Raw genomic sequence first — 27318 nt, 5'->3', positions numbered from 1 at the left:
GGAAAAAACAAGAGAGTTCCAGAACATCTATTTCTGCTTTATTGACTATGCCAAAGCCTTTGACTGTGTGGATCACAATAAACTGTGGAAAATTCTAAAGAGATGGGAATACCACAACACCTGATCTGCCTCTTGAGAAATTTGTATGCAGGTCAGGAAGCAACAGTTAGAACTGGACATGGAACAATGGACTGGTTCCAAATAGGAAAAGGAGTTCATCAAGGTCGTATATTGTCACCCTGCTTATTTAACTTATATGCAGAGTACATCATGAGAAACGCTGGACTGGAAGAAACACAAACTGGAATCAAGATTGCCGGGAGAAATATCAATAACCTCAGATATGCAGATGACACCACCCTTATGGCAAAAAGTGAAGAGGAACTCAAAAGCCTCTTGATGAAAGTGAAAGTGGAGAGTGAAAAAGTTGGCTTAAAGCTCATAATTCAGAAAACAAAGATCATGGCATCCGCTCCCACCACTTCATGGGAAATAGATGGGGAAACAGTGGAAACAGTGTCAGACTTTATTTTTCTGGGCTCCAAAATCACTGCAGATGGTGACTGCAGCCATGAAATTAAAAGATGCTTACTCCTTGGAAGGAAAGTTATGACCAACCTAGACAGCATATTCAAAAGCAGAGACATTACTTTGCCAACAAAGGTTCATCTAGTCAAGGCTATGGTTTTTCCAGTGGTCATGTATGGATGTGAGAGTTGGACTGTGAAGAAGGCTGAGTGCCAAAGAATTGATGCTTTTGAACTGTGGTGTTGGAGAAGACTCTTGAGAGTCCCTTGGACTGCAAGGAGATCCAACCAGTCCATTCTGAAGGAGATCAGCCCTGGGATTTCTTTGGAAGGAATGATGCTAAAGCTGAAACTCCAGTACTTTGGCCACCTCATGCGAAGAGTTGACTCATTGGAAAAGACTCTTGATGCTGGGAGGGATTGGGGGCAGGAGGAGAAGGGGACGACAGAGGATGAGATGGCTGGATGGCTTCACTGACTCAATGGACATGAGTCTCAGTGAACTCCGGGAGTTGGTGATGGACAGGGAGGCCTGGCGTACTGCGATTCATGGGGTCACAAAGAATCAGACACGACTGAGGGATTGATCTGATCTGATCTGATCTGTTGTTTGCCCATTTTAAATACAACAGTGTGTACACATCAATCAAAAGATGTTTACTTTTTAAAGGCTTCTGGTACCTATGTCCTAAAGGCCTTACAGAATGGTACAACCAGCTGGCATGCCCACCAGCAGAATCCTGGTCATCTCTCATATCTATTGGCACTTATCTCAAGGAGAGACAAGCAGGTTTGTAGGTCAAAAGTTACAGGCCAGCTTCTGGTCTGGGGGCGGGAGCAGGGGTGGTTCTCCATTCATATATGTCTCAACCCCCACAGTTCTGGGTCCTTTATAACAGACATGGGTTGTAGGCTGGGCCGTGGGGTGGGCATCTCCTATTTCAGCCTGCGTGGCATCTACCCTCTCCTGTCCCGGGGGTTCGCTGATCTCCCTGCAGGTAAACCACCATGCTCTCATTTTATGAGCACTTTTGAAACCATCTATCAAGGTGCGTTGCTATCCTCTGGGTGGGCCAAAGCAAGACCATCTTGATGCTATCTTTCCTGGGAATCTGGACCTTCAAAAGAGTGAGGCAAGGACTGAAAAATTCTATGGGCTTTATGATCCTGCAAGTATCATCCAGAGGACCCTTTCCCGTTGGTTCTCAGGTCTCCAGAACTGTCCGGCTTTCAAGCCTTGGTTCTTCAGCTCTTCCTACCTTACTTTGAATTACTCTGAGGACTTCTATATTCCTTCATTGTTTTTAATATTGTTTTTGCTATGGCTATTTTAGGACAAGTTAGCCAGAGTTGATTTCAGATATTCTAAAGCAATCCCACCTGATACAGAGGGGGAAAAAATGACCTGTTTCTTTGAATATTTACTTGAAAAAAAATTTCCCTTGTTCAATTCCTGAGGGGAAAAAAGAAACAACAAAAAATAGTTTTCCTCCCCTAAAGCCTCTGAACTTACCAACAGCAACCATTCCAAATTACTTAATATTTTAAAACTTCTGATAAAAATCTGTATTTTGGAAAGAATGAAAGAAGGAAAATCTCTGCTCCATAATGGATTTCACACATACATAAAATGGCTCATCCTTTTGTCCACAAGAAGAGGTACTGTTTTACTGACTTTTCTGACAATACTAGAATTCATGGGAGGGCTACCTTGGAATCTTTTTCCAAATGGATTTTACAAAAGCAAATCTGAGGCAAGGGGACAGAATTTCCTTTGTACTCTGGTAGCAACGTGGAAGGAATGTGTTTTTTCCCCTATGCACCAAGTAGATAATCAGCCTAAACACTTAGCAAAAGCAGTTCCATTTTAATCCCATCATCTTTACAAGGTTACAGGTACCCTTGGAAACCACAATTAACCAGAGTACTCAGAGCCAGTGGTAGGGGAAACGTGTTGTATAATGCTACAGAGGCTGCCCAGGGTCACTCCCATCAAAACGGAATATTATTACAGAGTTCACCGTCTCCACTCATAACTCTCCAGAGCAGCAACAAGGAACAGAGTTAGTTACTAAGTGATCACTAAGATGGTTCTTGCCTCTTCAGGCCTCTGAGCGAGACTGTGTGGGAGGCAAAGTCAGTTCTAGACAGGGTGCTGGGGGAGCTGGGTATTATTGGATTAAGTGACTTTTAAGTGGTGACTGGAGCTACATTCTTAAGACAACACAGGATTAACTGAGATAATGTACATAAAAATTCTTTGCACAGTGTGAAGGGTTATACAGTGCAAGATGTCATCACAGCCATGCCCCTCAGGCTCATTGACCCTCCTGACATGGTATATTTGGGCAGAAGCAGCTCAGACTGCACTGGGGGAATGGGGCCAACCCAATGTGCCCACAGCACCTCCTGGTGGTTCTTCCCCAGAATGGCAACTTCACCAGGCCCAGGCCCACACCCAGCTGTAGGAAAAGTGTCTAAGCAACATACTTACTCCCTTCGCTCTGGCTGTCTTTGTTTGAGTTGTAGACCTGGAAAACAGAAATAACATTTACTTGTGTGCATTTTATACCACCCAACAGGTTCACTATACAAAACCATTACATTCTCCTTTTGTCTACCGTGTGCTAGAAAATGGAAGGCAATTTCTGGCCCCCAAATGGAAATTTCTTCTATTATTACTCACTTCCTAATATTTACTTCAGGAGAAGCGATGGCACCCCACTCCAGTACTCTTGCCTGGAAAATCCTATGGACAGAGGAGCCTGGTGGGCTGTAGTCCATGGGGTCACTAAGAGTTGGACACGACTGAGCAACTTTCCTTTCACTTTTCACTTTCATGTATTGGAGAAGGAAATGGCAACCCACTCCAGTGTTCTTGCCTGGAGAATCCCAGGGACGGGGGAGCCTGGTGGGCTGCCGTCTATGGGGTCACACAGAGTCGGACACAACTGAAGCAACTTAGCAGCAGCAGACTTAGCAATATTTACTTTCCCTGTTCAGAGAATCATCTCTGGAGCTTTACTGTTAAAAAAAAAAAGTCATATACTTCCTTAAAAAAAAACAAAAACAAAAACTAATACGTGTATATAAACTAAAAGGGAGAAAAAAATTAATTAGTTACAAATCATTAAGCATTAACTGCACAGCAGGCAACTGCGCTAAGCAATTCACATGAATTATCTCAAATTATCTATGCAACAATTCTGTTGGGTAAGAACTGTTAATATCACTGATACACAGATGGAGAATTTGAGGCTAGAGAGGTTAACTAAGGTCTCACAGCTAGTGCATGGCAAAGTCTGGACAAAGATACATTACAAACTGTTAAGTGTTAACACAGGGGAATGGGACCAGTAACTTTTTACTGCGAATTTAAATGTTATAAGGAGAACATACTACTTTTACGACAAAATATCCTTAAGTGATTTATACAAATCATAAAAGGGAATGTGTCCCAACATAAAACAGACAATGACACACTGGAAGAGTTGGCAAGCTTTTTCTTGCAAAGGACTAGATGGTAAACATTCTAGGCTTTGTGAGCTAAGAGGCAAAAGCCAAACCAATGATGATACAGGGACTTGAAAAACAAGAAAGACCACAAATTTTCACAATTTTTTCCTGACAAAATTCAAATAGAGTAAGTTTTGAAAATACAGGTATAATATTCCTAGCAGGGAAAATCAATCATTGTTTCATGGCTGTCTTTTTGGGGGATGCTTGGCTTGGTTCTTCCAGGGGTTATACAGCTGGTTCTCAACTGTAAGAGTGGCCATCACAACCATTGGGAGTATCTTTTCTCAGGAGTATAACTTTCTGAAATACAGATAAGACTAATGAGAAAAACAGAATTTTTATAGAGGGAGGATAGCATTTAGCTTAAATAGATTTCAAAGTGTTTCCTATCACTGAGTCAATAGCAAATGTTCACTTGTAAATACCATGTTGAGCTCATGGGCTACAAAAAACAGGCAGCCAGTTGGATTTGGCCTGCAGGGCAGGGTTTGCCAATCCCTGATATGCTGACATTATTAAGTAAGATGATAAAACCTCTGATTTAGGGGGAAAAAATCATAGCTCCAAAATCTTTCTTTGGTGCTTATGATCCTATAGATATGAAAAGGCATAGGATGAAGTTGGTGATAACAAAAAAAAAAAAATGGATATTTACCAGTGATTGTAATGGTCACTGTTGGTTGAGAACCACTTATTTAGCCCTTAGAGAAACAGAGCCAAGCAACTCTGAAAAGAGAGCCATGATATCCTAAGGGGGCTTCTTATCTGCTAGTAAGTATCGGTGAGACTGATACTGATACTGCTGGTCAAGAGCTAAACAATAATTCCAACATGGCCCCCAGTTGCCTTGCGTCACTGGGTAAGTCTCTCACCCTCTCTGCATCTCAGCTGCCCCATCTATAACCTGAAGGAGTCAGCCAAGAAGGTCTTTGAATGGTCAAACAGATAATTTGACAAATCTCCCATTTTATGATTATTATTCATTTCTCAAAGATTGTACAAAGATACAGGCACATACTGAAGGTCAGAAAGATGAGGATAAAAGGGGTTTCTATATTTCAGGCACCACTGTCTGATGAATGAAAAGGCCTCAGACCAGAGGAGATAAGAATGGGGCAAAGAGAGAAGCAGAAACACAATCCTGCAGAGCCAAATGGGTACAGGTCAGACCAGAGACCCACAGTCAATGGCGTGCACTACAGTTGGACAGGTAGCTAAGGCAAACACAGGGGAAGAGACCATGCTTGGGCAAGTACTTTTTCTGGCCATCCCTGCTCACTTCATTCCTCCCAATAAATTCACACATTCTATTCCAGAGAATCCTGCTCCTGTTTCTAACTGGCCAGAAGGAATAGCAAAACAAAACAGGGCTTTCAGCCCTCCTTAATTAGGAGGTGAATTTGCACCAAATTACTTTCCTTTAAATGTCTCCTAGGGCTCAGGAGGCCCCTGCCTAGAACACTGAGGTATTCCCCAAACTGCAGAGTCGCAATCAATGAGCCAAAGGTGCCAGGAACATGTGCCGCCTGGTACTTTGAAGGCAGGCCATTAATCTCTGTCTGGTTTGGGTAAATGAACCAAAGAGAACGAGTTTGAAATGAAGCTAACAAACTATGCCTGCCAGAACAGCATGACTACATGGCCCGACAAGGAAGGTCAGGGTAGGGAAGCAGCCTCATCATCACACAGGCTGGATGGTGGTATGGGAACATTGCTAAGTGGAAATGGCTTTGTTCACTGGCACTTACCAAGTGCCATGCATGACATCATCAAATCTTTTTAACCACCTTGTGGATTAGCCACTAGTGTTGTTTGCATCTTATGGACGTGTAACTGGAGGCCAGAGAGGTTACACAGTTTATCCAAGGACAGAGAGCTGGAAGGTGGTGTACTGGTATATCTTGCTCCTGCAGGGAGGTTCCAATTGTCCTTTACTTTCCTAGGCAGTGGCAAATGCACACAACTACCAAGCTGTACTAGTAGCCTATGGTTTATAAGTACCTTCCATTCCGGCAGAAGCAAAGGGCATGCAATTCACCCCTTCAGAAATGCTCAGTCTGTTCTGGGAAAACCGTGAGATCTCACAGTTGCCCACTAGTGCCAGACTGAGGTTCAGAGACAAGGGCAATTTCCCCAACTAAAAGGTCCCTTTGGCAGCGGCTTCTGCCTTAGGATTGATTAGTAGAGTTATCTCAGGTTCGTATGCCTTCAAGTAAATCTCTAAGAGACTATGTCTTAAAAGGATAGAATTCAACTCTCCAGGACCAATTCAAGGTGACATGAGTCACTCAACAATTCCTGAGTTATGACTCCAAGGAAGAATGAATCACAACACACGAACACAACAACCCAACTTAAGCTAAAGTCCATCCATCCTGCTTAGCCAGAGTGCTCTAAAGCCTGGCCCCCATAGTTAAGCCTCTTTTGGCCCTCTGGCTTTCCATAGTGCTTTCACTCAGGGAGGCACTAGTTTCAGCTGAACTCTGTACCTGCTGCTGCTGCTGCTGCTGCTGCTAAGTCGCTTCAGTCGTGTGCGACTCTGTGCGACCCCAGAGACGGCAGCCCACCAGGCTCCCCCATCCCTGGGATTCTCCAGGCAAGAACACTGGAGTGGCTTGCCATTTCCTTCTCCAATGCATGAAAGTGGAAAGTGAAAGTGAAGTCGCTCAGTCGTGTCTGACTCTTCTCGACCCCATGGACTGCAGCCCACCAGGCTCCTCCGCCATGGGATTTTCCAGGCAAGAGTACTGGTGTGGGGTGCCATTGCCTTCTCCCTATACATGAGGATTTGTTAAATATCCATACCACTGAATATTTGTTTTCAAGTGTATACTTCTAGAGAATACAAACTACAGATTTACTTTATGTTATGAGGGTCCATCTGAGACTCATTATAAAATAATTACAATAGCAATGATGGATTTAATACAAAGGATGATGACAAAAGACTTATCATATGTCAGACACCACTCTGAGCACTCTAAAATGCATTATCTTGTTTAGTCCTCACACCAACCTAATTATTCCTGACATACAGATGAGAAAACGGAGGCATTAGAGAGGTTAGGTCATTTGCTCAAAGTTAGGCAGCTGGAATTGGGCAGAATCCAGACACAACTCCTACAGTCTGTCTGCAAAGCCCAAACTCTTAATAACTAACCACGTGATACACAAGACATGATGATGATGATGATGATGATGATGATGAAGGTGATAAGACGTCATGGGCAGCTAGGGAAGGTGAGTCACTGGCATAAAGAATTTGCCATGAGTCAGAAAATGAAATTGGGAATTGCCTTTTGATTCCAGCCTGAAGCATTCACCACTAACCCATGTGACCAGCTGACATCTAATCCAGAAGTAACACTTCATATTCTTTGAACCACAGGGCTCAATTCTGAAGATAAACACCAGGGCAGGAAAGTAGGTCTTTGATACAAATCACAGGATACTGCAATTCTGTGAGACCTCACCCAGAAGCTACAGTGGGAATACAATTTAATTAAATCTAAGGAGGGTGAGGAAAGCCTTCATATGCTCCTATTGCATTAAGGCGTGATTTTGCAATCAGTTCTGTTCACTGATGAGCCAATTCAATTTACGTGTCCCTAGAGAATTAAGAGAGCAGAGTTATTTGGGTTCCCAGAATTTTTTCACAGCTGTCCTTTATCACCATTATCCAGGCCTTACCAAGAAAAGCACAGAAATTTTTTAACTTATAAATTAAAGGCATAAGTAAAGCAAGAATTAGACAAAGCAATCTCACTTTTCCCTCTGACACACAGCTGCATTAACACTTGGCCACATCACATTTTGGATCAAAATCTGCACAAAAGGAAAGTGCTGGAGAAATAGGTTCATGGACAAATTCACTTAAAACTGCTGTTCCTATCTCAGCTGCATGTGAATTCACATTTAAGCTTTGTCCTTCTCAGGTCTCTTCCAAGTAGCTTGGAACATCTAAACCCCTCCCATCAGGTGGTTCCTCTTACGTGTCCATGTGGAGAAATACAAAACAGAACTACCTGCCCATACTCCCAAACACTGCCCAAGCTGCCTCTACACCATCAGAGACAATTTCTGTCCCTCCTCTCTTGTGACACAATGGATCCACCATCACTAGGGCTTGCTCTTTTAAACTCTCAGGGGTGACAGATTTATGCTCATATGCTGCTTAGGTTCAAAGCCCAGCTCTACCAGTTACCAGCTATAGAGTTCAGTCACTTCACATCTCTAAACCTCAGTCTTACCTAGTCTAAAAGAGGGACATTAATATTCCCTGTCTCTTAGGGTCATTGTGAAAATTAAATAAGACAACAGATAGAAAACATTTAACATAGAGAGTAGAATACAAATTCTATGGCCCATAGAGAGCATTCTGTAAAGATGGTCTTTCATCGCCATCACCACCCTTCCCCTTTCCTTCTCTTCAGACTTATCCTCTATGGGATAAATGGCTAAGCACAGGTCTGTGGTTTGAGGGATACAGTGACAGCGACCTCATTAGCCATGCAATTTAACCAAATGAAGCTAATTAAAGGACTAAAGGAAAGGAGACCATCTAAAGTCAACTTGCCGAGCAATAGTTGTCAATGTTTTTTAAAACATCAGTCAAACATAAAAGTAACTACTCACCACACTTTTTCACCACCAATTATATGCCAGACACCACACACAGCATTTACATGAATTATTTTATTTCATCCTCAAGCTTATGGGGTACTACTACTTCCTCCACTTTATACCATCATGTAGATAAATAAGTTTCCAAAAGTTACAAAAGCCAACAAGTGGGAGAGCTTTCTAGTCTAGATTTGTATTCAATCACAACTTCATAGGACTCCTCCACCCAGTCCAATGGAAAAAAAAAAGTTTGGCAATCAACAAAGAACTCAAAAGAAGCTAAGGAGTAATTAAAATGGCAACAACACAACCATTATGTAAGAACAGAATTTCCACCCAATTTAAACATAACAGTAATTCTATAAACTTCCAATTAATACAAGTATGGCAGTAACTGAAAACCACAACCAGCTGGAGACACTTTGGGATGCTCAAAAAACATCCTTCACAAAAGCTAACAGCACAGACAGAACTAGCAGCAGTGCCCAGGATGGTGCGGTAGACAGATCTGTGAGCAGAGCACCACATTTGAATTTAAACAGGCTTAACATAGGGACTTTCAGTAACACCCACGAGAAGTTACTAGTAAGATACCCCTCATTTGTGCACCACCAACCAATAATGGACATGAATTTTTGCATCCAGGAGACCCTCTCTTCTCATATAAATGTTTTCATAGGTCAGCCTTCCAAGGCAAAAGAAATAAAAGCAAAAATAAATAAATAAACAAATGGGACCTACTCAAACTCATTTGTTATTCAGTCACTAAGTCACGTCTGATTCTTTGCAACCTTATGGACTGCAGCATGCCAGGCTTCCCTGTCCTTCACCATCTCCTGGCATTTGCTCAAATTCATACCCATTGAGTCAGTTTGTCAAACTTACAAGCTTGTACAACAAAGGAAACCATTAACAAAATGGAAAGACAACCTATGAGAGAAGATATTCATAACTGACAAGGGCTTAATTTACAAAATATACAGACAGCTCAAACAATTCCATAACAACTACAACAAAAAACCAACCCAAATGAAAAATGGGCAGAAGATATTTAGAAAAGAAGAGAAATAGACATTTCTCCAAAGAAGACATACTTTGGCCACCTGATGCCAAGAGCTGACTCAATAGAAAAGACCCTGATGCTGGAAAAGATTGAAGGCAAGAGAAGGGGACAACAGATGAGACGGCTGAATGGCATCACTGACTCAATGGACATGAGTTTGAGCAAGCTCCTGGAGATGGTGAAGGACAGGGAGGCCTGGCGTGCTGCAGTTCATGGGGTCGCAAAGAGTTGGAAATGACTGAGGGACTGAACAACAAGGCACATGAAAAGACACTCATCACTGCTAGTTATTAGAGAAATGCAAATCAAAACCACAGTGAGTCACCACCTCACACAAGTCAGAATGGCCATCATTTAAAATACACACAATGGAGTATTACTCAGCCATTAAAAAGAATACATTTGAATCAGTTCTATTGAGATCGATGAAACTGGAACCTATTATACAGAGTGAAGTAAGCCAGAAAGAAAAACACCAATACAGTATACTAACGCATATATATGGAATTTAGAAAGATGGTAACAATAACCCTGTGTACGAGACAGCAAAAGAGACACCCATGTATAGATCAGTCTTATGGACTCTGAGGGAGAGGGAGAGGGTGGGGAGATTTGGGAGAATAGCATTGAAACATGTATAATATCATGTATGAAACGAGTCGCCAATCCAGGTTCGATGCACGATACTGGATGCTTGGGGCTAGTGCACTGGGATGACCCAGAGGGAGGGTAGGGGAGGGAGAAGGGTGAAGGGTTCAGGATGGGGAACGTGGGTATATCTGTGGCGGATTCATTTCGATATTTGGCAAAACTAATACAATATTGTAAAGTTTAAAAATAAAATAAAATTAAAAAAAAATCTACAAATAACAAATGCTGGGAAGGGTGTGGAGAAAAGGGAACCCTTCTATATGTGTTGGTAAGAATGTAAATTGGTGCAGCCAGTATGGAAAATAGCATGGAGGTTTCTTCAGCAACTAAAATATAGAGCTGCTATATGATCTAGCAATCCCATTCCTGGGCGTATATCTAGAGAAAACTCTAATTTGAAAAGATATATGCACCGCAAGTTCATAACAGCACTATTTACAACAGCCAAGACATGGAAGCAATCTAATGTCCACTGACAGGTGAATGGGTAAGATGTGGTACCTATTTATAATAGAATATTACTCAGCCATAAAAAAGAATGAAATAATGGCATTTGCAGCAACATCTAGATCCATTTAGAGATTATCATACTAAGTGAAGTAAGTCATAAAGAGAAAGACAAATAGCATGTGATATCACATATGCCTGGAACCTAAAATATGACACAAATTAACTTCTTTACAAAAGAGAAACAGATTCAAGATACAGAGAACAAACATACAGTTACCAAAGGGGAAAGGGGGTGAGGGGGATAAACTGAGAGTTTGGGATTAGCAGATACAAACTGCTATACATAAAGGAAAAACAACAAGGTCCGACACTGCATAGCACAGGGAGCTATATAAATGCCCTGCAATAAAGTATAATGGAAAAAAATGAATTGTTTGAATCCTAAGCCTATGGGGATAAAATCAGTTTAAAGAGCTTGGAGTAAATGAGGATATGTCTGAACTCAAGGTGCCAGAGCTGGGGAGCTACTATTGGTTCCTCCTTCTCCCACTAGAAACATGCCTCTTGTCACCACAGTCTGAGTGACAGAAGGTGGCCAGAGAAGGAAGTAGAATGGCTGCTTTTGCTTTTCTAATTCTCACCTGGCAGTGCTTCCTCTGGCTTGCCCTTTCTACTGCCACGAGTACTGCATCTGCTGTTTTAGGGAGGCTCTTTCAAAAGTGAACCAATAAACACATGTCTGAGGGCTCTTCCCCGTGACCTGTTCCTAAATAAACATGAAGACCCTGCTCTTGCCCTCTTACATGCAAAGAGGTTTAGTAACGGGAATACAGTAGGCCACTCAATATTGACTGGATGAATGTTTGTGAGTAGAGGAATAAAAGAGATGTAGATTTTTTAACTATCTCCAAGTTGAAGCAATAAGGACAATGCACTGATGGATCAACCAGACAGAAAGTAAGCCAGATCTATCACTGCCAGGTGAGTATGCCTCTTCTCAACACCTGGCAAATCCACTATGAATCTTTACCTTAGAAAGAAAGAGAAATACACAATTCAGGTCTTATTACAAGACAATATAAGGCAGACTTATCTTACTTGGCTGAACTTCAGGCTGTCAAAACCCTTCACAGAGTCATTCATTTTCTGTAGCACACTGATGAATACTAGCTCTACACCCAACAACTGACCACAAATGCTGCTAATGCTAGTCCATGGCGTCACCAGGAAGGCGCTATTGTAGTTCAGGGTGCTGAGGCTCCCTCCCCCATGCAACACAGGCACCTTAGGAGGAAGGCACTCTCCTGGAAAATGGCCGTGCTCCCAAAGTCAGCTGGATAGTCTTTGACTCCTGTAGACTTGCTCAGACTAAAAGTGACCACCTGCTCTTCAACATGACTACGACAATGATGATGAATAGAAAGACACACTTTTTGTTCCATTAATTCAAGCATCCTCTGCTGCTTGAACTAAAGGCTCCAAAAGGGCGTATCTCTTGTGCAGTTCCTCAGGAACACCAGTGGGGAAGCAAAGTACTCAGAACATCTGCTCCTGTTTCCTCTGCTCAGTACCCATGCTTTCTATGCCCAGGGATTCTGCCCTCATTTTCCTTGGGAGCCACCCTACCACCAAGTCCTTGCTGTTTGGGGCAGGAAGTGGGGGTGGGGGGCTGAGCCTAATTCCATCTTTGGGTGTGGCCAGAGGATCCAGACCTGGTATCCCAGTGTGCATGTGATTCTCCCCAGGCCAAACGCAGTCGACAGGATTTGTGTTTAAACTTTTTTTATTACACCAGAGGGAATGAGGCCTTGTTAGAACAGGACACATGCTTGAAGCTTCTGGAGCTGACTCTGCCACCACAGACACAAAGACTGAGTACAGGCCAAAGGAAAGTGGAGTGACGATGTGAAGGGAGGCCAGACTTTAAGGGCACTGTCTGACCTACTGAGATGTAGCTCAGTGTCATCCCTGCTCTCTCCACAAGTGAACCAGCAAGATTCTTCTTTTTTTTTAATTGCGTTTCTATTGCTTGCAGCCAAGAGTTCTGGCAAAAAAAAAAAAAGGCTAATGAGAGAAAAGCCTAATTAAGCTTTATAGGGAACTCTTGAATGAAGAACAAAGAAAAATACACAACACAGTAGAGAGGCAAAGTAATCTCATTCATCCTTGATTTTCCCCCTTCCTTCTCTTTCCTTCTACTTCACATATCCAGCCAGTGCCAGGATTTATCACTGTCCTGCATCCTGAGTCTATCCCTCATACCCACTTCTCTTTCACTGCTCGATGTCAGGCTGTGTCTTCTCATTTGTATCTCAACACTGGCCTTCTCCCTGGTCTTGCTGACTCCTCTCTCTCTGCTCTGATCTATCTGACACACTGCTCCTGGAAAATGCGTTGCCCTAAACCACAGCTCTGGCTGGAGAACAAACTTCAAAACATCACAATACTGGTCCTTCAAATACTTGAAGGACCTATTATGTCCAAGAAGGGGAAGACTTACTGCTCTGAATGGAGATGAAAGTCAGGGTGGAGTTCCAGGAAAGTAGATTTCAATTGGACGAAAATAACCGGCAGTTAGGAGTTCTTCTGGAGAAGGCAATGGCACCCTACTCTAGTACTCTTGCCTGGAAAATCCCATGGACGGAGGAGCCTGGTAGGCTGCAGTCCATGGAGTCGCTAAGGGTCGGACATGACTGAACGACTTCACATTCACTTTTCACTTTCATGCACTGGAGAAGGAAATGGCAAGCCACTCCAGTGTTCTTGCCTGGAGAATCCCAGGGACCGGGGAGCCTGGTGGGCTGCCGTCTAAGGGGCTGCACAGAGTCGGACACGACTGAAGTGACTTAGCAGCAGCAGGAGCTCTTCTTGGTCCACTGAAGTAGGGAGGCTTGCTGAATGTCATTCCCATACATAAGACTAAGCCCCGTTTCATCCAGAAGGCAACCCTGGGCATTCCTGGGCTGATACAGTCAGCCTCGTTCATTATTGTTAGCCCATCCTTTCACCTGTACAAGAACTGGATGAAATCCAGAACAAGGGGGAATGGAGGTGGTTGAGGCAAAGTGGAGTGGTGGACAGAATGGGCTGTGTGCCCTGGAGACTTGGCATAAAGGCTTGGTTCCATGGGCCTTTCTGGCTGTGGACCTTCAGATGGTTATTTAACATTTGAGCCTGTTTTTTTCTTAAAGTACAGCTAAGTAATAATATCTGTGGGAGTAATGGGAGAATTAGAAGTAGTTTCACGGTGCCTGAAAGTGCTCAAAAATGTCATTTCCCTTTCTTCTACCTTCGTGAAGTGTTCCTTCCTTACTTAACGGCTGCAGACCTCCCTCCTATATCCTCTCTCTGACTCCTCACTGCTCGAACAGCCTACTCTATAGAATTTAATGCTTCAGGATACAACTTAGCATTTTTCATTATTTCTCATCTCCAAATAACTCCCCAATGGATACTTTTGCCTTACACTTTCATGGGGGATCACCCAGCTTCTAACACAGGGCTGGGCATATATACAGTCCAAGAAATCACCCCTGACTGAGGGACAGGAGCTTAAAACACGGGATCCACATTCTCTTGTCTGAGTCTTCCTCAGTGGGTCAGGAGCCGGTCATAATGACCTTGATGAGCAGATTATTCTTAAAGCAGCACTTCCCACTTTTGAGTATTGCTGGCATTTACTACCGTTCCCTGTCAGAAATCACAAATGAAGCCAACAGAATTTCAAAGGAAAAGCTGAAACAGCTCCTCCTGGAGTATATAGGTGGCAGGGTCCACCCAGATATCCAGTGGAGGGGTAAGCTAACTACTTTAACCAGCTTCATGAGCAAAATGTTTCTGGGACTATTAACACTGAGTGTTGTCGGTGGGTGGTTCCCCTCTGCCACAGAACTTTGATTTGCATGTTATATAAACACTGTTGTCATAGTTATAATTCAGGAAGCTTTGTTGCTTGACCTCAAGAAAAAAATTCAACCTCAAATCAGGGTGACACTGACTCTCGAGACCACAATAGACCATCAGTGGGTAAGATCTGCCAAATTCCTTTAAGCTTCTAGAAGGAACTACTATATTTGGGGTAACAAGCAAGCAACAAGAAGAGGAAACTCTGCAACATTATGCAATTTCCTTGCATTTCATATTCAGAAATCCTGAAAACCCCTATAAGCAACTTCCCTAGCTTTCAAACCAAGATTGGAGTCACAGCCAATGTGAACAAAAACTGGACACAAAAGAGGAAAAAAGAAATCTAAGTAATGTACAAGTCAGAAAAATGTTTCAGGAAAAATTTAAAGGTAACACAAAGCACACAAGCTCACTTGATATCAAATGCACGACAGTTAAACAGATGGCGTGTGAGCTGACAGGTATGTAGGCCGTGGCCAGTTCATAATGTGAGGAGTCTTCTGGCTTTAAAATTTCCTGGCTTCATGCTCATGTAACACTTAAAAGAGTGTAAACCCATTAGTCCATCAGCCTGGTGTCTCTGTGAGGAGAAGGGGGATCATCTCCCCATTCTCCGAAGACTGTGCTTTTTAAACAGAGGAGGTCTTTCTGTGTTCCTCTCTCTCCTAGCTCCTCTCCTCTCTGTCTTTGGAAATAGTGACACAGCACCATCAGCAGAAGAGGGACCCTTGTTCTTTTGTACTTTGGAAAACTGAAAATGAGAAACTCCTTGGTCCCGTATACATGATCCCCAAGTGAGAGCATATGAGGTCCTGCTGCCAGAGCAGGGCAGGAGGAAGGAGAGCCAGAGGGTGAGACTCTGGACAGAATCCACTCCTTTCACCTTCCAGCCCTCTGTCCTTCAGAGGACTTAAGCAAGTGGCTTTTATACTGAGCTCATTAATTCTGCACAATGCATCTTTGTGAGGCCGGAGGTGAATTTATCTAACATAGACACAGGTGACTTCTTTGCCTCAGACAACTGTGAGGTCGGAGTACCGCATTTCCAGACAGATGACTGACTCGAAACCAAGCTCCCCTAGATGCAGGATCTCTCCTAAATTTATAGGAATAATCCTGATGCCAACCCATGGATATGCAGCAAGGAGTTCTGGGAATAGCCACTTCCTTGCTCTGAAGCTGGTAGACAGGGGATCCCTAACTCTATGACATGAGGAATCTCTGTATTTTCTGACAATTTCCAATGATTGCAATGCGGTTTGCAAAGAAAAGTAGATTCTATTGGGTTGGCCAAAATGTTCATTCAGAGTTTTCTGCAAGAGCTTATGGAAAAATCAAAATGAACATTTTGGCCAACCCAATAGAATTCTTTCTGGTTCTACAGAGGCTAAAAGTTACTAAGTTGAGCCCTTCCTCAACTCCACACAGTGTGAAAGGCAGGAGGTTTATCGAGATTCCATAGCGCTTCCCGCACAGCAATGGTGGTAAAGGGTAAGGGTGGGACCTTGGAAAATGACCTCCATTCCTCAGGTGTTAACATATTGTTACATCTGCCTTATCACATATCTAACCATCTCTCTCATCCACCAACATAGCTTACTTCTTTCATAAATTTTAAAGTAAGTTGCAGATATCAGGTCTTCCCTTCTAAACACTTTGGTAAGCTCATCATTCACTAAGGTTCAATATTATCAGTCTTTTAAGGCAAAAGTTACCTACAGTGAAATGCACAATTCTTAAGGGAATTGTGACAAAGTCATGCATGAAGGTGTCCTGAACCCATATCAAGACAGAGACTTTACCATCACTTCAGACAGTTCTCTCAGGTCTCTCCATTTTACCCTCAAAATACAGACACAAAACACACCCTGCCATGCACAACCACTGTGCTGTGTTTTCATTTGCTCGCACCATTAGCTTTGCCTGTTCAAGAACATCATCCAATGGCATCATACTGATCATACTCTCTATGGCTGCTGATTTCACTCAACATAAAATTTTCGAGATTCATTCACATTGTGGCCTGAATTAATACTCTGACTTTTTCACTGTCGAGTAATATTTCATTATTTGACTATATTACTGTTGATTGACTCTCCTGTTTATCGACATCTAGACTGTTCTCCCCTTAGGCTATTATAAATGAAGTTGCTCTGAATGTCTTTGCGTAAATCTTTTTGAAGACCTACCTCTTCATTTTCTCTTGTGTAAATATCTCAGGGTGGAACTGCTGGATTATGAGGCAGGCTTTTTATTTGTTGTTAAATAAGACACTGCCGAGATCTTTTACCAAATGTTCATTTACAATCCCACCAATAATGTATGAGAGTTCTAAGTGCTCCACATACTCACCAACATGTGGTATTGTCAGTCTTTTAATTTTAGCCATTTTGGTGGCTATGTAGTAGTATCTCATCATGGTTTTAAGATGCATTTCCCTGATGACTAGTGATGTTGAGTATTTTTTTCTTAAGCTTACTAGACATTCTTAACCCTCCTTTATGAGGTGTTTCTTCAAGTCTTTTGTCCATCTTTTAAACGAACTGTTCTTTTTATTATTGAGTTTTATGAGCTGTTTCTACATTCTGGACATAAGTCCTTTGTCAGATGCATGTTTTGCAAATATCTTCTCCCCTACTGTGGCTTGCCAATTGACTTCCTCAATGGTGCTTTTTGATAAGCACATGTTTTTAATTTTAGTTAAGTCAAAATTTTCATTTTTGGGTAGGGCTATTGCTTTCTGTGTCTCATTAAGAAACCAATGCTAAACTCAGATTGCAAAGATTTTGTCCTGTGCTTTCTTTTGGAAGGTTTATAGTTTTAGTTTTTATGTTTATGTTTCATCTTGAATTAATTTCCCTAGTTTGTAAACATAATTTACAGCTGCTTCTGAGTCACAGCCTAGATTTGGAACTCGCTGGTTTAAACTACAAATTTAGGACAAGGAGCCGTAACACACTTCACTCCCCTTTCCCCACCCCCAGAAAGCTATCACGTAGAATTGATCCACATCACTTTTGGGAGTCTGCACATTGTTGGAAAACTAATAAATACTCTGTACCCCCAGCTCAAGACAGGGCGTAAGAATGCTGAAGTTTGTAAAGATCTATATACATGCTCAAGACTAATATTCAGGGTATACAGCTAACCACACAGCTGTGATCTGAATAGTCAGGGAGCCTGAAGCTGACAAGTAGAGTGGTCTTGACCAGCCACTGACTTCCTGTGTGACCCTGATCCAGCCTCTCCCTCTCTCTGGACTTAATTTCCTAGTCCATCAAAGAGGGGCTGGAAACAGAGCTGCTTAAAAAAAATTCAACTCCCTTACTATTACTGCTTCACATTTTTAACACACCACCATCAAAAGTAAACTTCTTTGGCCTGAAGGGCTCATGTCAACACTCCACTCACTTTAAGGATTTCCCATTACAACAGAAGGGTAGCACCTTATATCTTATCAGCAACCTGCTAAATTGGGATTTGCTGACAATTAAGAATGAGGCCCTGGAAGTTTAGAGGAACAGGGACTAAGGACTGAAAAGGAAAAGGAGGCAGGGTTGGAAGGTTGCTGATCAAAGGCCGGCTCACTGAACAATATAGTTTAAAATTGACCAGGAAGAAAAAGGTTGTTACTAGTGTTCACATCAAAAGCACAAAGTGCCCAACCCAAGATTTTCTTGCTGCTCTGCAGAGAAAGCCAAAGCACGCTGCACACAGAGCCACGGAGCTAGTTATGAGCACAGCCAGCTGCCAAAGTCAACTGGGAGGGCTAAGCTCACTTGGTCCCCTCCCCAGAGTGGCGGACAGAAGAGATTAGGACATGCATTACTTCTGATCTGAATTTAAGAGCATGGCAGGTAAACACACAAACCAAAGGCTGCTTCTGGGCCCTTTCCTACAGCACTTGATATGGTTAGTAGGCACTTGATAGCCTGTGTCCTTTAAAAATTCATCTCTTCTGAACCCTTCCAGCCCTGCTCCACAGGCAACACTGCAGGTTCTTCTACCCTGTGCTAATCTTCTTTAATTTGGAGGCGGGGGAGGGAAGTATTTACACATAAATATTATAAATGAGTATAAAATCATCACAAAGTAATCATAAATAGAAAACATACTGATACATATATATTTACACACAGTCGATTCTCATTATTCACAGTAATTATGTTTTTTAAAGTCACCACCAAGACCGAACCAGTGACCATAGAGAAAACACAGGGTTAAATTCCTACAAGCCTCTGGTGACAATATTTTCATCAACTGATCAGTATATAACCCTGTTTATGTGTTTCTGTTTCAAGATACCTTATCTAATATATGCCACTAATTCATTACCTCTGAATTCACGGTACAGCTCTGTAACTGACGCCTGAACGAAGCTCACCTAACTCTTATTTGCTCAATAAGGCTCACCACAGTCTTCCTGTGCTTACAACAGTAGTCAGCACCTTCAGTACTGTGCAGAGGGCCATTTTAAACAGTGAAATCAACAGCAAAGAGCACAAAAACACAAAATATACTAAAATATTAAATGTACTAAATAGCAAAAAGAATACTTATTTATGGCATAATGACTGAAAGAAGCCAGAGGGTCATCTTGTCCACCCTCAGCTGGGAACGTGTGTACTGAGCGACTGAAGTTTCTCTCTGCTCTGCACACATGTACAAATGACTGTGAAAGCACCACGAACATTGATTTAGAGGTACAAGGAAATTTCAGCAAGTAGGTGAATTCACAAATACAGAATCTGTAAATAACAGGGATCAATTGTATGTACATACACATACATACACATAAAATATTTTGAGCATAAAAGTACAAAAAAATTATTTAAGTCATGATGCAGATTTTATAGATATTAGCAGTTTTCTAAATTTGTTTCTGAGATCTCAAAGAAACTGTCCCTTAGCCTTATCTCTATCCCTTTCTCCTTGTACCCCAAAGATGGTATGAACATTCCATGTTTTAATCCTTCTACTACATATGCACATGTTTATAGACAACACTTATGTTTTTAAAATGTACACAGATAGTTTATACCATATATACATATATCTGATCTTGCAAATTGCTTCTTCACTTACCATTACATTCGTAAGATTTATCCACATTAATACACACAGATCAAGTTCATTCATTTAATCCACAATAAAGTATGCTATTACTAGTCCATTGTATATATGTCCATAACAATATAGGTTATTCTCAATTTTTCACTATTACAAACCACGCTGCAATGAACAACCTTTTACGTGTCTCCTTTTGTACTCATGTGTGTTTTCTTGGCAACAAAATCAGCAAACCACAGCCGGTGGGTCACATCCAGTTGGTCCTGTGTAAGTAAAGATTTTTTGAAAACAGCTCTGCTCAATCACAGATGGTCCGTAATTGCTTTTGCACCACAACAGCAGGGCTGAGTCATTTCAACACAGGTCACTGGAGGGTATGTGCATGTTCAGCCTTACTAGGTTTTGGATGGATTTTCCAATTTACACTCCACCAGCAGTATACTTTGAGAATTCCTTGGCTTACTCTAAAAATTCCCAAAGCTCCTTCCTTAGCTCTCTTTATCACACTCTCCTTCCACACACAACACCTGGAAATTTCATCCATTTCTGCAGCTTCAACAAATGACTCTATGCAGATGGCTCCCTACCTCTAAACACGCGATCTCAACCTCGCCCCTGCGTTGTGAGGAGCACATCTCCATTTCTTACTACATGTCGGTCATCTCCACTTGGGAATTTCCCTGAACCTCAAACCCAGCATCCATTTCTCCTCTCACCACCAAGAAAGGTTTCTTGAGACAATGAGAGACATAATACCTTAAAACTTGTGAATAGGCAGCTAAATGAGAACTTGTTTTCAGTTGGCTGACACAAGGTCATTTAATAGGAAAAAGAATACACAGACCTATTTTCACACAGCAACTCTGCTCCTTTCTAGCTGTGATACCTCTCTATGGCTCAAATCTCCCATCTGCAATATAGAGATTATTCCACCCAAACTGAGGGATGAGACATCAGCAGGGAAGCAGCTGGCACAGTGCCCAGCACACACAGTAGTTAACAACCACTGTCTTGGTTAATGGCATCACTTTAATCTCAGTAACTTGGATCTAAAACCTAAAACTCCTGTCTTTATTCCCACATCTCATCAGGTGACAATAACTATATTTTATTTTCAGAGTGATGATCATATCTGTTCCTTCCTTTTCAGTCCCAAGACTACTTTTGAGGAGTTAGTACCTCCTACTTTTAAGGTCTTCAAACTGGTTCAAACTGGTTTGACTTTTGCCCTTCCCCTTGCCAATACATCCTTCATGTGGCCAAAGCTCTGAAATCACTTCTGCTTCAAAACCTTTCTGGTCAAATCACTCCCTGACAGAACAATGTCCAGATTTCTATCTCAGGCCTCTGGCAAGCTGGCCCCAGCATTTCTTACTTCCTACTTTCTCTTCCCTAACCTCATGTCCAAGCTACACTCAGTGGCTGGCTATTTCCTATGCGTGCCACAGGCTATTCTGTCTAAGAAACCTTGTTCCTGAATTTCCAGCAAAGAAAGGCTTTCTATCCATCTCTGCCTGTGTATAGCCCTCAAAGCCCTACTTATATGCACCTGCTCTCCTAAGCTGTCCTCAACTCCCTTGTCTAAAATCATCTCTTCTATTTCAAAGACCTGTGTTTACACCTCACATGCATCACTCTCACTCTGAAATAAAGGCGAGGCAATAGATTTATCTTTGTAGATCCCAGAGGGCCTTGTACATAGCTGGCATTCAAAAACATTTGATGAATGACCTTACAAATCAAAGCCACTGAAAATGCTGTTAATGCACATCCTAGACTCAGTTTACATTAACTTAGAAAGTGCCAATCAAATCACTGAAAGAAGTCAGGAAATTACAAAAGAGTTTAGTATTTAGAGAACCTTTCAAACCTGGGAAGAGCAAACTGCCATCTGTCCATCAGCAGTTTAAGTCTCAAACTGCTCATTTACAGTTTTGCTCACACCAAGGTTAAGCAGTGAGCAGCAGGCCCAGGCACAGAACATAACCTTCTCACTCCTGGAAGTGCATCAGCCGTGGGAAAAAAACAGGGTGACTTAAAGCATGGCAGCTTATCTGGTTTCTTCTAGGCAACTAAACTTTACATATTCCATGTGCTTAAAAATCACTGCTGCCTTTCTTAAACTGTCTTGGAGCATTTCACATCAGTTCAGAAATAAAGGCTTGTGAGATAATAATAATAAATTGAAGGAAAAAAAATGAAGGCAGATCTCCATTTTACTCTGTTTTGATTCCAAGTCAAATCTCCAGAAGATATTTACCTTACAATGGGATGCATTCAAGCAATGATAAAATACATAAAATAGCCTGAGGCCTTAATATATAAAGAGCTCTTATAATCAATAAGTGAAAGGTAAATAGAAAAACAAATGGGACAAAGGATAAACTATTCACAAAAGGAGAACAAGTATTCAATAAACATGGAGAATATTTAAACTTGACAGAAAATACACTGAAATTATAACAATGATATTATTGTTTATCTTTTGAAAAAAATTCTAAAAAATTTAAGATGGTATCAGTATAAATGTGGGCTCAGGGAAATAGATACTTCAATATGTGAGTTACAAAAGTATAAATTGACAGTCTTCATTGAAGAACAAGTTTCAAAAATGGATCCATGTGTTTATCAAGTATGGTACTTCTATGAATCTATGCTAAGGAGAGAATCATAGACAGTAGCCCAAAGAGGAATTTTAGTGAATATATAAAACTCCCTGATACTATATGTGAAATGTTATTCATTTATACACTTTTCTGAGGCAAATACACACAATTTTCTTAATATCATCAAAGGCATTTGTAAGTCACCCAAGAACTTGTGGCTGAGAAATAATACCTAGAAATAAGGTGTGATGGGCACTGCTAGTTGTCTATAGAATGTCCATCTTCCTTAAGAATTGAGCCCCTGACTATGTAGAAGCAAAACATCATTCAGCGGAAATCAACACCATTCTTTTAGGCAGGAATGTGAGTCAGGTCCAGCCAATGAGACACAAGTAGATGAAAACTGAGGATTTCTGGGAACCTTCTGTTCCTCTCACACATATTAACTCTTCTTTCCTTCTTCCATCCTTCTGCCTGCCTGATCCCCAGACACAAGGCAAGGAGATGAAGCAATCATCTTGCAATCATGAGGTGACAAGGAAGACAAAAGCTTACACCCCAAGGATAGAGGAGCAGAAATATGGAAAAAAATCTGGGTCTCTGAAGGCTTCTCAGAGCCACCTATCTGTCCCACACTGTCCACCCTATGTCTTAATGCCTAAACATCTCCCATTTCTTTTAAGCCACTGTTTGGTGGATTTTCAGCTGTTAACGCTAAAACTCATGACTAAACTAGTACATATGCTAAAAATATAATAAATTAAATGAAAATCCTCTCGATAATACAATATGTGTAAAGCGATCCATTTTGTTTATAATAGAAAAAAAGGTTGAAAGCACAAATGTCAAAAACTAACCCTTATTCTCTGTGAGAGAGATGAGTGATATTCATTTTCCCCCTTATGCTTTTGATTATTTTCCATATTTGACCATTTTAAAAACAATAGAAACAAAGGATTAGTATCTTTGAGCCTGATTTACCATTGAGCAGCAAGGAGGATCAGCCTCAGACATCAAGCACAAGCACAACTTTTTCTGTTTCAGATGAACTTGGGTAGCAGGCAGTCAGGTGACCCATCCTAGCTCTACCCCACCTGCCAAAAGGCTGCAGTCTAGGGTGGGAGCAGAGAGGGAGCTGGGCAAGGTCTGTAGGGCTGCTCTGGGAGGCATGGCAGTCCCAGGCAGTGCTGAGGCCACCTGGACAAAATAATTCTGATACGAGGCCTGTATGAGGTGCTGTAGGCGAGCAGGCACCTTGAACAACTGCTTCTGGGTCACATCAAGGCAGTGCAGACGAGGAGGACCAGAGACAGCCTCCCTGCGAGCCCACACCTGGCCACCAGGAAGGATGATCCCACAGTCTCTTGGAAGCCTCTGGTATATCTTCTTCCTAAAACATCAGGCTCAATAAACAGCTTGAGATTTAAAGCCAGGTGAGCCAACTGCAGACATGCTGCACCTCAAAGCTGAAGGAATGATGTCTTTTCAAAACCTTTCAAGAAAAATGGCATGCGGGCCTACCTCATTATATTATGTTTCGCTTTATTGCACTTCCCAGCTAGTGCATTTTTTAACAAACCAAAGGTCTGTAGCAACACTGCATCAAGCAAGTCTATCAGAACCATGTTTCCAATAGTATTTGTTCACTGTGTCTCTATGTCACATTTTGGTAATTCTCACATTCAAACTGTTTCATTATTATTATACTTGTTATGGTGATCGGTGATCTGTGATGATACTACTGTCAACATGTTGCTATTTTTTTAGCAATATTTTTAAATTAAAGTGTGTACATTGTTGTTTTTTTGACATAATGCTGCCCAATACAATAGCCTACAGCATAGGGTACATGTAACTTTGGTCTGCACTGGGAAACCAGTAAATTCAGGTGACTTGCTTTATTGTGATACTTGCTTTATAGAGGTGATCTGGAACCAAACCTGGAACATCCCTGAAGTGTTCCTATACAACAAAGGGTAAGCTCAGACACAAGCACACAGAACAGCAAGGCTGGAACTGACAGACCCTGCAGTGAAATTGTTTCTTCCTTCCTTTTCAGATTCCTTCCTTCTACTCCCCAAAGGATTCCACAGGGCTGCCAGGCTGTATAACCATTACTCCTGCCCTGCTGTGCCCCTCTGTTTACTGTTTAAACAGCAGAGTTTCCTTGTAAAGTCTAAATAGTAGAGACGGCCCCCTTCCCCCAGGAGACAAACTCTCTCCTGCCCCAGGGGAAGGCAGTAGCCAAATTTAGGGGATCCTGTTCTGACTCTGCTCCATTCTTCTAACTCACAGACCTGAACGAAATAATTGTTCTCATTAAAAATGAACCCACCTCTTACTGCCAGTGCAGGCATTCCCAAACTGCTGGCTGAGTCGCCTGGGCTAACAGCCAGCCTCTGTACTGCTCCAACAGCTTATGTAACGTGCTGGGTTTCCACCTTTGGCTTGGGGGAAGGGGACAAGTGTGTAAGGCAAAAAATGGACTGACAGGGAGCTGTCACACCACCATGTCTGAAAGGCCTGCTAAATACTTGGTCACAGAGTTGCTTTAGCCTTTGAAAGCAACATAAGGGAAACTGGATTGAGCTAGCTTACATGCAACAACAACAAAAAAGGAGCCTAAGGTCAAATGGACTGGAGAAAAGGCTTCTGAGTGGACTAATACAACAAGAGCCTCCAAGCGTCCCCTTTATGTATTAACAGGCTACAGAGCAAAATACAGGCAGATGTATACCTGTAACAGAAGACAGGGAAATGGTAAACCTTCCCTTAGCCAGTAACTTCTGAAGTTCAAAAAGAAGGAGGGGGTGTATGAGCTGCTTATACACTTTGGAAATTAATCCTGGTGCTCTGGGATGACCTAGAGGGGTGATGTTGGGGAGGGAAGGGAGGTGATGTATGTATAATTATGGCTGTTTTGTGTTGTTGTATGGCAGAAACCAACACAACACTGTAAAGTAATATTCCTCCAATTAAAAAATAAATTAAAAAAGTAAAAAATAAATAAAAAGAAGGAGGGGGAAGTGCTGAACTAGCTCTGAGCCAGTAGGGGTGTGCTGACACCATGTGCGACTCAAGTAGCTTTTCCCCATCATGGACAAAGGCAACTCCAGTTTAACTCCGGCCCATAGCATTGGAGAAGTGAAGAGGGAGCTGAGCAGGAGGAAGCAATCAGTTCTTTTAAGTAAAAAGTATACAGAAAGACCAAGGCTTCCCAGATGGCTCAGACAGTTAAGAATCTGCCTGCAACGCAGGAGACTCAGGTTCAATCCCTGAATCAAGAAGATACCCTGGAAAAAGGAATGGCTACCCACTCCAGCATTCTTACCTAGAGAACTCCCTGGACAAAGGAACCTGGCAGGCTACAGTCTCTGGGGTCGCAAAGAACTGAATATGACTGAGCAGCTAAGCACACACGCACACAGAAAGACCACTCAACTGAACATAATTCTGCCCTGGAAAAGAGCAGCCAACCCACTACTTATAATAATAATGGTTATCAGGAGCACACTCAGCACTTCAAAGAGCTTGCCAAACATTAACGTGCACCCTACCCAAAACCACAGACTTTATAGGGACTTTCCTGTGGTCCAGTGACTAAGTCTCTGCACTCCAATGATGCTGCCCAGATTCGGTCCCTGGTCAAAGAACTAGATCCTACATGCTGCAACTAAAAATCCTGCATGCTGGAACTAAGACCAGGCACAGCCAAATAAATAGACTTGATCAAAATCTCAAGGGGTAGCTCAAGGCCTCTCCACTTTCGGGAGATGCACACACCAGTAGAGAAAGACGAGCAGAACATTTAGACTGAATTTGTGATTTGGGGTAGTTGATGCTTTGTCAGTTTGGCCCAAGTTAAGAGGCAATAGGGGAATGGACTTGCATCTAAGTTCAGCTGTTGGTTCTGACACTTACTGGCTATGTAATGTTGGGTAGCATTTTCCAATATTGATAACAGAGATAATTACAGTACATACCTCTGTAGAAATGTGCTAATACATGAACACATCTAGATGTGTCTGGCATGTAAGAAACACTGAAACGATGGAGTCACTACTTATTTTCACTATTTAACTGGATGGTAAGTTTACTAAGAGCTGGAATCAGGACTTTGGGGTTATGATTCCCTAGAAATACCCTGGTACAGTGTCTAGGAATTAGGTGCTTAATAAATGCATTATCCACCTTACTTGAAGAGGAAGAAAAATAAAAAAGCTTGGGTCAGAGCTGTAAAGAGAAATTCAAGAGCTGAACTGTCCACAGAATCAGAGTGATGGCTCAAGGCCCTGCCAGTAAATGGCTGAGACAGGCCCTAGCAGGAATGGACAGCGGGACAATCAGATCCTGACCAGACAGATGGAGTGGGAGAAAAGGGTTGCTTGACTAGTGGTGCTAAAAATGACTGAATGTTCACACACTTATAATACCCTGAGCTCCCAAAGGAGCCCCCTTGCCTCCCCCTCATCACCACCGACATGGCTATTCATTTATAACATTTAATGACCACTATGTGTCAGGCATCACTCCATAAGTGACACATATCTGACCTTGCTAACCCACTGCTGAGATAGGTACTGCTATAACCCACATTTTATAGTGAGGAAAGAGGCTGAGAAAGCTACTTAACCACCCAACTAGCAAGTAAGTGAGGCTGGGGCTGGAATTCATGGTGTCAGAATTCACGGTGTCAGAACCAACAACGGCACCTTTTATCACTAACCAGGTGATGCTGCCTCCACATGCAACCTGTCCACCTGCATTTTTCTCTTCATGGTAACTACTGACATTCATATTTGCCTTTATAGAAAAGACAAGTGTGCACTGAAGAAAAAAAAAAATGGCCAAAAGACAGTACAGCCATTTCACAAAAGTAGATATCCAAAAGGTCTCCACATCA

The 27318-nt window shown here is 42.0% G+C and overlaps 1 protein-coding gene across 5 annotated transcripts in view; it reads right to left on the bottom strand.

Moving 5' to 3' along the window:
• Positions 1-27318, bottom strand: part of ARHGAP26 (Rho GTPase activating protein 26) — a 476468-nt gene that overhangs the window by 211548 nt on the left and 237602 nt on the right. For all 5 annotated transcript variants that reach the window (XM_010850441.1, XM_010850442.1, XM_010850443.1 and 2 more), the window contains one exon: positions 3022-3058. In XM_010850441.1, the coding sequence (XP_010848743.1) occupies positions 3022-3058 (37 nt within the window). The remainder of the gene's footprint in view (positions 1-3021; positions 3059-27318) is intronic.

The sequence above is a fragment of the Bison bison genome, unplaced genomic scaffold, assembly GCF_000754665.1.
Source record: "Bison bison bison isolate TAMUID 2011002044 unplaced genomic scaffold, Bison_UMD1.0 scf7180017864291, whole genome shotgun sequence".
Lineage (NCBI taxonomy): Eukaryota > Metazoa > Chordata > Mammalia > Artiodactyla > Bovidae > Bison > Bison bison.
This window is presented reverse-complemented; position numbering and strand designations above follow the sequence as displayed.